At 45.0% G+C, this 13111-nt stretch overlaps 1 protein-coding gene across 6 annotated transcripts in view; it reads right to left on the reverse strand.

The window, feature by feature from the left end:
• Nucleotides 1–12559, reverse strand: part of yeats2 (YEATS domain containing 2) — a 217076-nt gene extending 204517 nt beyond the window's left edge. For 2 of the 6 annotated variants that reach the window (XM_060906055.1, XM_060906052.1), the window contains exons 1-3: nucleotides 12216–12289; nucleotides 11509–11627; nucleotides 3481–3578 (exon numbers count right to left, since the gene is read on the reverse strand). In XM_060906055.1, the coding sequence (XP_060762038.1) occupies nucleotides 3481–3578; nucleotides 11509–11627; nucleotides 12216–12226 (228 nt within the window). In that variant the 5' untranslated portion in view covers nucleotides 12227–12289. Of the gene's footprint in view, nucleotides 1–3480; nucleotides 3579–11508; nucleotides 11628–12215; nucleotides 12290–12309 lie in introns of those variants that run through there. The other 4 variants (XM_060906056.1, XM_060906051.1, XM_060906054.1 and 1 more) reach the window with 3 other exon arrangements.
• Between the last annotated feature and the right edge of the window lie 552 nt (nucleotides 12560–13111).

Below are 13111 nucleotides of genomic sequence, written 5' to 3' on the forward strand. Positions count from 1 at the left end.
TCGTGGCGGTAATCCCCGAACTCGGTGGTGGACACCTGTGGTGAGGAGAGCCGTCAAGCTGAAGGAGTCCTATCGGGCTTGGTTAGCCTGTAGGTCTCCAGAGGCTCCAGAGGCAGAGGTCTCCAGAGGCTAACAGATACTGACATGCCAAGCAGAACGCGGCTTTGGCGGTCACTGAAGCAAAAACTCGGGTGTGGGAGGAGTTCGGTGAGGCCATGGAAAGTGATTTTCAGTCGGCCTCGAAGAGATTCTGGCAAACTGTCCGGCAGCTCAGGAAGGGGAAGCAGTGCTCTGTCCCTACTGTTTACAGTGAGGATGGAGTGCTGTTGACCTTAACTGGGAACATTGTCTGGCGGTGGAAGTAATACTTAGAGGATCTCCTCAATCCCACCTTCATGTTGTCTGAGGGGGACACAGAGTATGAGGGTGCTTGGGAGAACTCGCCCATCACAGGGGTTGAGGTTGCTGTGGTTAAAAAGCTCCTCGGTGGCCGGGCTCCGGGGGTGGATGAGATTCGTCCTGAGTTCCTGAAGGCACTGGATGTTGTTGGGCTGTCTTGGCTGACACGCCTCTTCAACATTACATGGCGGTCAGGGACAGTGCCTCTGGATTGGCAGACTAGGGTGGTGGTCCCCGACCAGAGAGTGTGTTCCAACTATAGGGGGAATCACACTTCTTAGCCTCCCTGGGAAAGCCTATGCTGGGGTGCTGGAGAGGAAAGTCCGATCGATAGTCAAACCTCGGATTCAGGAGGAACAATGCGGTTTTCATCTTGGTCGTGGAACACTGGACCAAATCTTTACCCTTGCAAGGGTACTGGAGGGTGCTTGGGAGTTTGCCCAACTGGTCTACATGTGTTTTGTGGACCTAAAGAAGGCTTGCAACCGTGTCCCTCGTGGTGCCCTGTGGGGGTGCTTCGTGAGTATGGGGTTCAGAGCCCACTACTGCAGGCTATTTGGAACCTGTATGACCGGAGCAAGAGTTTGGTGTGCATTGCCGGCAGCAAGTTGGACTCATTCCCGGCAGCCAGAGCTACCCTTTGTCACCGGTTCTGTTCATAACTTTTATGGATAGAATTTCTAGGCGCAGCCAAGAGGCGGAAGGTGTCCAGTTTGGTGGCATCAGGATCACGTCTCTGCTTTTTGCAGATGATGTGGTCCTGCTGGCTTCATCGATCTGTGACTTACAGCATGTGCTGGGACGGTTTGCAGCCAAGTACGAAGCGGCTGGGATGAGGACCAGCACCTCCAAGTCCATGGCGCTCAGCCAGAAACAGGTGGAGTGCCTACTTCAGGTCAGGGGGGAGTTCCTACCTAAAGTGGAGGAGTTTAAGTATCTCTGGGTTGTCCAGCCTTTGAAACTGTTGTTAATGGTACGACAGTGCTTCTGTTGTATGTCATGTGTATGTATTGATTTGTTTCATTCTGTCCTTCTTACTTTGTATTTGTTTGTATTTGTTAGCAAATAAATTTAAAAAAAAAAAAGTATCTCTGGGTTTTGTTCATGAGTGAGGGTAAAGGGGAGCAGGAGTTGGACAGACGGGTCAGGGCAGCATCAGCAGTGATGCGGACGCTAAACTGGTCTGTTGTGGACCAGTAAATTGAGAGCTGAGTCAAAGGCAAAGCTCTCAATTTACTGGTCCATCTACGTTCCCACTCTCACCTATGGTCACGAGCTGTGGGTAGTGACTGAAAGAATGAGATCGTGGATACAAGCAGTAGAAAGGAGTTTTCTCCGCAGGGTGGCTGGGCTCTCCCTTAGAGACAGGGTGAGAAGCTTGGTCATTCGGGAGAGACTCGGAGTAGAACCGATGCTCCTCCACATCGAAAGGAGTCAACTGAGGTGGTTTGGGCACCTTGTCAGGTTGCCCCCTGGACGCCTCCCAAGGGAGGTTTTCTGGGCATGCCCCACCAGGAGGAGATCCCAGGGCAGACCCAGAACACGCTAGAGAGATTACATCTCTTGGCTGGCCTGAGAACACCTCAGTATTCCCCCGGAAGAGCTGGTGGAGGTGGCCAGGGAGAGGGAAGTCTGGGCTGCTCTGCTTAGGCTGCTACCCCAGCAACCCGGATAAGGGGTAGAAAACGGATGGATGGGTGTGTGTGTACACAAAATATTACATAAAAAAAAAAAAAGTGTGCGCGTATATGTACGTATACACTTAAAGATATATACATGTGGCAGCGGGGGCGTGGTCAAGCGCCGGTCTGTGACAGTAGGGCGGAGTCAGGGAAGGTAAGTGGCAGAATCACTACACCTGACATTAATTAACCTGTGTTTGTGTGTGTCTTCCCAGTGACCGCGCCCTATTTAAAGAGGGAGAGCAGAGGGTCCCTCCCCCCGAACCAGACGCCAGTTGTGTGTGTGGCTGGCTGTGTGCTTGATTAAATTGTTCGCTGAAAAGTGTGACAATAAAACCGTTATCAACCTGAGCTCTGTCCTGCCGTCTTCTGTGCTCCGCCCATACACGAGAACTGCCACAATATATTTAAAAAAACGTGTGCGTATACACACACATTCTTTGCAAGTTCACATTGAGGAACATTATTTATAAATTGTTGCACTGTTTGCCTACGTAGTCTTTCACAGAGCGGTGAACCCCTCCCTATCTTTACTTTTGAGAGACTCTGCCTCTCCGGGATGCTCTTCTACTGACCTGTTGCCAATTAACCAAATTAGTTGGGTGTTTTTTGTTTTTTTAACATTACACTACTTTTTTGGGAAAAGTTCTGCTGCTGACACTAAATTCAAAATGAGTATATACTTTTATTTAAAAAAAAAAAAAAAAGTAAAATCTCTTAGTTTCAACATTTGACATGTTGTCCGTGTTCTATTTTCAATGAAATACAGGGTTTCCATGATTTGCGAAATCATAGCATTCAGTTTTACTTATATTTTACTCACATGCCAACTTTTTTGGAAATGGGTTTGTTGTAATATTAACCCTCAAACCTTAAAACAGCAATTTGCCCATATAAAACCAAACATATATGCTGCACGCACATACCAACTTTTTAACAATAAACACATTGCAATACATTTTGTGCACTTCTGCACCATGTATACTACTCTTCCAGGTCTGATGTTTCCATACAAACGTTCTGCACATTGTTTTAACATCAAATTAAATGCAAATCTGTGTGTTTTTCCATGAATATTCTGAACTCCGAGATACAACAATATGCAAGCAATAGAGTTTCATCCAAAATCAAGGAGACTGGAACATATATTTGGTAAATCAGCAGAAATAAAAAACTGACAGTTGCATATGGGGGGGCGCCACACCCTGATCCCATCCTGTGGATGAAACAGAGTACTCGCAGTTGTGACACGCGAGAACACGGATCGGGTTCAGATAAACTGGCACAGCAAGTTCACCATAGTCTTTAATACTGACTACAATTTGCAGGATGATTAATAATTATAAACAAACAAATACTCTAACCAACACCGATATTAAACCACACAAACCAGCCTCACCTGTCCGATAACCTCAATCTCATGTTCCTTGTTCTTCATCTCCAGGCTAAACTGGTCTCTGATGATCACTTCGATCTTCTGTATTGTGGCATCACGTGCTAAAAAAAACAAAAGCACTTGATAAGACAGAGAGCTCAACATTATTTCATTGTCTAGTACTTCTACAGAAGCATCATGGGTTCAGAGCACATCAACAACAGCAAGTGAAACCAAACAGCAAATACCACTGTGAACAGACTCTATGCAAGGAATAACGTATAACGAGGCAAGCTGTTATAGGAAAATAATCCACAATCGCATGGTGTGATGCAGTCTGACATGAAGCAGGGTTAGTGTTCCCACCCCAAAGTGGATTTTTTTTGGCCCATTACACCACATCCCAAAGTATTTTATTCCTTTTATACCACAGAAATTTGCCAATAATTGCAGCTTAAAAAAAAAAAAAAGATTAATGAATGGTTAAAAAGCATGACGTGTCATTTAGTTACGTTTAATGGCATTTAATGGAACATCCATTTGACAAGTTAATTCCTGTTATCACTCGTTTCCTCACCAGCTTCTTTTTGTCCTTTGAAATCGATAACAAAAAAAAAAAAGCAGCGTTTCACACCACTGTTAAAGGGCTGATGACACGAACATGACTCTATGCAATTTCTTAAATAAACTATACAACATGGCAAACGTTAGATTTCTGTTATAATTACGTGAAAAGAAGCTGTTGTTACGCGAATATCCAACTTTTAATTGCACAGCGCAAGAAAACTGGGTCCGTGGCTCGCGGCCATGTTGTGACGTCAGTGGAAGAACACGCTGCGGTTCACTGGCTGTTCTACTCTGGTTCTACTCAATGGAAATGGCGCATGAAAACGCCGGTGAACTCTCTAGTGCTAGCTCTTCCTCTTCTGGGAGTCTAGAATTGTGTTGATCTCTTCCGAATAGAATCTATGATAGCCTACCCTCTTTACCCTTTGCCTCTCGTTGCTAGGCGGCAGTTACATGAAAGCCGCAAGCTTTCACAAGCAAATACATGACTGATATCACGCCGACTTTATGATTACATTTATGATTATCATGTAAAATCTATAGCTCTACGCACCTTTATCTTATGTCGTTTCACAACACATGTTCTGACAGGAGGACTGTCTTTGGGTCCGGCATAGCTACTAGTAGACCCCCTCCGGAATACTGGCAGTGTTGCCAGATTGGGAGGAATCCCGCTCAGTTGAGCAGTTTCAAGTGCATTTTGGTGGGTTTTGAACATATTTTGGGCTGGAAAACTTCAGCAGTATCTGGCAACAGATACTGCTGAAGTTTTCCAGCCCAAAATATGTTCAAAACCCACCAAAATGCACTTGAAACTGCTCAACTGAGCGGGATTCCTCCCAATCTGGCAACACTGTGTAGGCACTGCTGATGGTAGCAACACACGTTTGTGCTGAACTGAACACCCAAGAGATTCCTTTAAGCTGGGAAGGGTGTCAAAACAATCCAAATCGAAGTGTTCAGAGCACAGGACGGATGTTGGTGAGGGCTCCCACTTGTCACGAGTGCGCCTGACTTGCTTCACCCACTTCGCATGCAGCTCGGGATCTCTGGGAAACTTGAATAAACTTACCCCATCCTTGTGGGTTTTGGAGCAAAAGCCGGCAACACAACGCGAAGGCATAATAACATATACACATATACACATATATATATATATATATATATATATATATATATATATACACATATATATATATATATATATATATATATATATATACACATATATATATATATATATATATATATATATATATATATATATATATATAAATAAATAATGTATAATAATAATACTAATAACGACAAACTGAACACCTGTCGCATCAACAACAAACTGGTAAGTTAGGAGGAAGGTTCTTTCGCTGACATCATATAGCTCCTCCTCCTCTTTCGTTTCCTGGGTGCTGCAGCCCCGTCAAATTTGCCCAAATAGCCGCGTTTTTTATCATAACTTGTAAAATAGGCGCCTTCGTGAATTAATATATGGATCATCGGGAATTAGTTTTTGTTATAAAACATCGCCAAAGATGTCAAAAATGTGTCATCAGCACTTTAAACAGCAAAGTGGCTGCCAGACTGTTCTCAAGGCAGCAGTGACTTTGTGGTGTTTAAAATCCAAGAAGGAGTTATGCATCAGAACCGGCATCCTGTGGGACCAAACAAAAAAGTTGCAATGGCGGATGTTTTTGTTTGTTTAGTTGATTACCGGGGGGCTGTTTTCTGATGTTTACAAAAAGAGAATTTGTGAAGAAGTCCATTTCCAAAGTAATGCCCGAACATTTAGCTCACGACAGAAACATGGAGGAGTGTCTGATAACACGGAAAGGATCCCTTTTGTAAACATCAGAAAACAGCCCTCATGTGATAATCGACTACAGGCACTGAATGGGGCGCTGCGTCAGAGACTGGAAGAAGAGAAAGGTAAAACGATGACTGTTTGTACAGTCATTTTCTCCAGTTGCTCTACAGTTATTGAGGTAAACAAACAAAGGTGTATCTTTAGGGATCTTCTCCATGTTCTCACCTCACCTCTCCCTTAACCTGGGGTCGTTGGGACACCACGAGTTTGCAACCAGTTTCGTCTACCTTGACCTGTTTTCAGGCAGCCTCTGTGCCGCTACAAAGTCGTGACCTGTCCGCTCTTATGTTGTCCTGCCATCGCGTCCCCTCTTTCTGCTGCCATTTACTGTTCTTGTAGCACTGTTTTTGCTAGGCCAGAGCTTCTGGCAACACAGCCAAACCATGCTAGTTTTCTTCTTTTGACTGTTGTGATCAACACTACGTTCACACTGCAGGCTGAAGTGACTCAAATCCGATCTTTTCGCCTGTATGTGACCTGTATCCGATCTTTTATTGACAATATGAACGACACAGATCCGATTTTTTCAAATCCGACCCAGGCCGTTTGGATATGTGGTCCTAATTCCGATCCCTATCCGCTCTTTTCATATGCGACTTCAGTCTGAACCGCCAGGTCGCATTCATCCGACTTACACGTCATCAGCAAGCCACAAACGTCACTATTCTGCGCTGAAGTAGGCGGCGGGTCTCTCAAAAAAAGTTACAACAACATGGCTTTGATGTTCCTTTGAACGGAGGTTGCAGTCACTACCCCGCAGAACGCCTGAGCCAAAACCCTTGCCCTCTTCCTTCTCAACCTCCTCCTTAACATCAGGCTATTGTGCATGTTCTGGCTCCGTCGCAACAACAACTGCATCATCGCCAGGTACTCCATGCTGGCTACTGTCATACACAGGAAACTTTAGGTTACTTCTGCAAACACTGGCCATGCTCACTGCGTGTGACGTCGTCGTATCCTGCAATGCGCATGCGGAACACTTTTAGGTCGCTTTTCGTTCATACTGAGGATCACATACAAGTCGCATATATTTGTTAATGTGAGCAACCTCACAAAAAAATCGGATTTCACAAAAAAATCGGAATTGAGCATTAAGCCTTGCAGTGTGGACGTAGTGCAAGTCTCTGTGTGGGCCAGTGGCTTCTGTAACCTTTCTCCTCACTTCCTCGTTTGCGACATGGCCCATATATGCGATTCCTAGCAGTTTCCTGTAGCATCTCATTTCCATTGCACTTATTCGTCTTTGTAGCTCTGCTGTAAGTGTCCATGTTTCACAAGCATGTAAGAAAATTGAGGTGACAAGTGAGGGCATTAGTCTTATTTTTGAGCCAATGGTGATGTTCTTGTCCTGCCAGATTGGTTTTAGCTTTGTCAGTGCTGTAATGGCTTGGGCAACACAAGAGAGAACTTCGGGTTTGGACCCCTCATCTGTCACGATGGCACCTAGGTACTTGAATTGGTTGATTATTTCAAGTGTCTATTCCTTAACTTGTATGTCTCGAGTGATAACCAAAATTACAAACACCACCACAAAGGGTTTCTCAGCACTGATCTCTAAGCCATATGCAGGGATGAGAATGAGAAATTGTATTTTCAGCTGAAAATTTAATTGGGGGTCTGGGGGCCATCGGCCCCCAGCCAGGTCCAGGGCGGAGCCTGGTCGGGGGTCCAGGGGGCCGAAGGCCCCCGGAAGCTAATGAGTTTTATACATTTTAGACCACTAGAAACGGTCTCAGATTGCTCAGTTGAATAATATTTTCAGTCCAAAGAAGCTTGAGTTTTGGACACTAATAAACAAAAATAGTCTCAATAATGCTCAGCTAAAAAGAATTTTTAACTTCATGCTAGAATGAAAGGAATGATGAATATAAATTAAACACATAGACAGAATATTTGACATAATCCTGTAAATGTTTCAGTTACTTTATTAAAGAATGCAGTTACCTCTTTTGCAGTGAACTTCTCAACAGAAACACAATTTCCCTGTTGAACAGTTCTCTCAGCTCCCAAAGTCACAATCACATATAACTAGCAACACTACTCTAAGTTTTCAACATATTTACAAAGTACTTGTTCTTTTTCTAGGAATGCTTCATTGCAGAGATGTTTTTTTCCTTTTAGCAGCTAATCTGAATAAGCGATTCGTTTTCTTTTGTGATAATTTTCACCATTTTGAAGCTCTTATTTGCTGTTACATCCTCAATCTCCGGCCTCGTGGAGCGCCATGTTGAATGAGTAAGAAAGCGAAATGCGAAGAACCAATCAGAACGAAGCTTACATGTGACATTTTGGCCTTTCCTATCTATGCTCGTTTACCATTGGTCAAATCGCGATATTTCTCTCTCAACGGCCAATCAAATACAGTGTACGTTCTGAACTGCCGATGTAAACAGAGCCTTGTTCCCGATGGTTGACCGGGTCAACACATACCTAACCCCCCCCCCCCCCCCCCCTAAATATTTTCTCCTCGGATTTAGACGATTCACAAAAATGACCCCTGGGTTGATAAAATCCGCGGATCCGCGGAAAATTCCCATCCCTGCATATGAACTTGATGTCTAAGCGGTGGACCAGGCTTGTTCGCTCTTGCTCATCTCCTGCCAGGCCATCTAGGTCATCAGTACAACAGAGATTGCTGATTGGTCCTTTGTGATTTTCCAGTGCATCGGTCATTATCCTTTCCTTTTTCTATTTTGTCAGACACTTATAACAACATCATGAGCCTATCAGTGGCAAAAACAAACAAACAAGCAGTTTACTTTTTGATCCTGGTACAAAATTTGGACCCAAAACATGGGAGAAGAGGGCCCAGGTTAACAAATCTTAACGTTTCCCGTTTACTATGAGAGTGTATGTGGTGGTTGCTGCACTGTGTGATGCTTTCATACTACTTTCAGTAACTGCTTTAGTGTCACGGCAGATTAAAGGTTCTCAATGTGTTAATGCTCTGGATTACTTATGGGAGGGTCAGGGGTTCAAGCTCCCGCACCACCAAGCTGACACTACTGGGCCCTTAAAGTGTGTATCCTGGACCAATTTCGTGTTGTTGTTTTTTTTAATATGAAAGTATGTCCCTTTACACACTCATCCAGAAGGGTAATTTTGCACAAGGCCATCCGTCTACAGCAGAAAAAAATAAAATAACAAAACGTGTCTGGAAAAATCCCAAGGGAGTCTGGAGCCAGATTCGTGACGTCACCTGCGGAAGCGCCAACAGGCTGCGAGAGCTTTGCACGGTTTCAGTGCACAGCCTGTGTAGACCAAGCGCTCCCATTTCTCTCTCATTGTCCGGTCTTTTGGAAAACGATGAGTGCTAATCCCATCAAGATTGGTGTTGCTACACCCTCCTACGATACATCTGTTAACCATTTTAATAATTACACAATAGCGTTGAAGAAATTTGCAGAAAACCACCAGGTCGTTTTCTCATAAACAAACCAGCGCTGATGTAGGATTCAGAGGGAGGCGTCCCGCACGCGACGTCATGGATATCAATGTTTCCCGGGAAATCCAAATGGCAAGTTTTTTCAGAGGCGGAACAATTCGCATCAAATGGCTCGATTTCAACTGAATTTTTCTGGTATTGCGCAAGGTAAAAAAATTGCACAAAGTGCGACAGATATTTGACCAAAGTTTAATATAAAATAGGAGAATTACATTGACCTTGCTCCTGAATTTACCCGTGATGTGCACTTTAACCCTGCTGGCTCAGCCTAACCAGATCAACCCCATGCCAAAGTTGGAAAAAGATGTGGTGGTGTCAGGGTGTTTCAAATTACTAATGTTTTGCATTTTAACTAATAGAACCAAATAAGTTCTGCAGAAAATATCATGGGCAGGTATAAATAAAGCGTGATAACACTGTGTGTGAGAGACTGCTGAAGCTTTCTGGAGGAGCAGATTGGGTTAGTCAGAATTCCGTCGGGAGCAGGTAGGAATGGGATTAATATCAATCCCGAACAGGGCGGCATGGTGGTGTAGCGGTTAGTGCTGTCGCCTCACAGCAAGAAGGTCCGGGTTCGAGCCCCGTGGCCAGCGAGGGCCTTTCTGTGCAGAGTTTGCATGTTGTCCACGTGGGTTTCCTCCGGGTGCTCCGGTTTCCCCCACAGTCCAAAGACATGCAGATTGGGTTAAAGGCCTCTGCATGCTCTTGCGACAAGGCTTTCGCAGACAGCTTTTCGCAGACAGTTGTAATTTATCGTTGAGCGGGGAGTAATAGGCGTGCACAATGTTATTCACGGCCACAACGCAAGGGGGCGCGAAGTCGCGAAATCGCTAGGAGTAGTTGGTGGGTGTGGTTAGTGGCGTGTTTATCCTCCGGTTACTTATAATGACTAGAACTGGAGTCGTATAGATGTACGTACTTCCTCACTTCCTCGATCAACCGCTCTTCGTGCTGCTCCATCTTCGCTCGTGTTTTTAAAAATGCCGGTCGTGAAAACAAACCAAACCGGGAAAGTAGGGAAGTGGAAGTGCGTGTACAGCGGATGTAGAGTGGACCAATCAGAGCCCTCTTGTCTGCGACGCTGTCTGCAAGGCTTCTGCGGTGGTCACAATTTTTGGGAGGTGCACGCAGAGCGTCTGCGAAGGGGAGGGGCTACGCAGACGCCATCTGCGAGGACTGTGTTGTCAGCATAAATTGACCTTAACTGGTGACTCTAAGGCCAAGTTTACATTAGACCGTATCTGTCTCGTTTTCTTCGCGGATGCACTGTCCGTTTACATTAAAATGCCTGGAAACGCCGGGAAACAGGAATCCGTCAGGGTCCACGTATTCAATCTAGATCGTGTCTGGTCCGGTGCTGTGTAAACATTGAGAATACGCGGATACGCTGTGCTGAGCTCTAGCTGGCGTCGTCACTGGACAACGTCACTGTGACATCCACCTTCCTGATTCGCTGGCGTTGGTCATGTGACGTGACTGCTGAAAAACGGCGTGGACTTCCGCCTTGTATCACCTTTCATTAAAGAGTATAAAAGTATGAAAATACTGCAAATACTGATGCAAATACTGCCCATTGTGTAGTTATGATTGTCTTTAGGCTTGCCATCCTTCCACTTGCAAGTGGTAAGTGATATGCGCTGGGATCACACACACAGCGGCTCAGTCCCGAATCACTGCTTGTGCGCTTCACTCGTGCGCTCTGTGAGCTGCGCAGGGCTGGAGTGCGCACCCTCCAGAGGGCACTCGCTGTTCAGGGCGGAGTGATTTGGAGCGCAGGATGCCTGCGGAGCCGAGCGTATCCGTGTATTGGTGTTGCTGTGTGCACGCGAATCGTGTATTGGTGTTGCTGTGTGCACGCTAATCGTTTTAAAAACGTTAATCTGATGATCCGCTGATACGGTCTAATGTAAACACCACCTTAATTGAGCGTAGGTGTGAATGTGAGTGTGAATGGTTGTCTGTGTCTATGTGTCAGCCCTGTGATGACCTGGCGACTTGTCCAGGGTGTACCCCGCCTTTCGCCCGTAGTCAGCTGGGATAGGCTCCAGCTTGCCTGCGACCCTGTAGAACAGGATAAAGCGGCTAGAGATAATGAGATGAGATGAGATCAATACCCCTGAAACACACACACTACACCGTACTGTCTTTTAACGAACATGCAAAAATACTGTTTTACCGTTCTGTTCATGTACTTTGCTCCTCTTGCTCTCCTGCACTTGGGTGATGTCCTCATAGTCTGGATCTTTATCCTCCAATTTCCGTTTAATTCCTGACATGCTGGCTGATCTGAAAGCACTTAAATAACCAAAAGTAAATGAGCAGCTTCACGTTTAAATTATTATTATTATTATTATTATTATTATTAACCCCATAACATTGTAATAAACAAATAAGCAATATAATGAACTCCAGGAAATAAAAACAAACATGCTCCTAATAAACTGACGGTTATTTGTGGCCCTCACACTGACCCTGTTAATGCTACAAACCCAGCTCGGCTAGCGCGCTTGCTAAGTAGTTAGCTGTTAGCATGCAGCCATGAAAGCAAACAAAAATAAAATATTCCAACCATAAAACATGCATGAATAAACGTATAACTTTAATATCTACCACGGTGCACATCAATGCAACGTTAAATTAGCGCCATAATTCGGCTGGGAAGATTTAGCAGAGCTTAAACACTATGTACAAGCCGAAATTACAAGCTCAATATCCGGACACACGGCTCAGGAAATCTCGGTGAAAGCCTGAGGCCTTAGCCTAGCCGCTCGCTAGCTAGCTTTTAGCTAGCATGCTACTTGACTGACTTTCAATTCAGGGGGGAAAAAAAAACCCACAACGAAAAGCACTTTAGCTACAAATTGTTTGACATTTTAGACTTACTAAATTGCCATTTTAATCCGCAATGCAGTCAGAACTATGTGAAATAACTACAGTTAATGAAACCCGTAAACAACAAAACTGAATGGAACGTTACCTGCCTCACTACAGGAAACCCGGCAGCAAACTTAACCGCGGATAAAGTTGCAGCGCTCGCCGCTTCAGTAAACACACAGCGAGCTCATTCTGCCTAAAGTTCTTCCAAACAGTGCGGCTTCTTTACACTGTGACCGCTCAGACAGCATGCAGGAGATCATATGCACTGTTAGTGATTTGTTTTGCATTGGCGCTAGCTAAAGCCCAGGCTAACAGCAGGCATTATTCCATGTGTGCTAACAGCATGGAGACTTAGGCCTCACCATTTCAGGAAAAGCCCACAAGATGGCGCTCAAATACAACCAATTTTAGTTCAGGGGTTTCTTGAACAAAGGACAAGCCAGGAATTTTAGCCCATTCCTCTGTACAGAACAGCTTCAGCTCTGGGATGTTGGTGGGTTTCCTCACATGAGCTGCTCGCTTCAGGTCCTTCCACAACATTTCAGTTGGATAAAACATTAACTTTATTCTTCTTTAAGCATTCTTTACTAGAACGACTTGTGTGCTTAGGCCAAGTTTACATTAGACCGCATCTGTCTCGTTTTCTTCGCGGATGCACTGTCCGTTCACATTAAAACGCCTGGAAACGGGAATCCGCCAGCGTCCACGTATTCAATCCAGATCGTGTCAGCTCCGGTGCTGTGTAAACATTGAGAATACGCGGATACGCTGTGCTGAGCTCTAGCTGGCGTCGTCATTGGACAACGTCACTGTGACATCCACCTTCCTGATTCGCTGGCGTTGGTCATGTGACGCGACTGCTGAAAAACGGCGCGGACTTCCGCCTTGTATCGCCTTTCATT

Source organism: Neoarius graeffei, chromosome 23 (genome assembly GCF_027579695.1).
Source record: "Neoarius graeffei isolate fNeoGra1 chromosome 23, fNeoGra1.pri, whole genome shotgun sequence".
In the NCBI taxonomy this organism is placed as follows: Eukaryota; Metazoa; Chordata; class Actinopteri; order Siluriformes; family Ariidae; genus Neoarius; species Neoarius graeffei.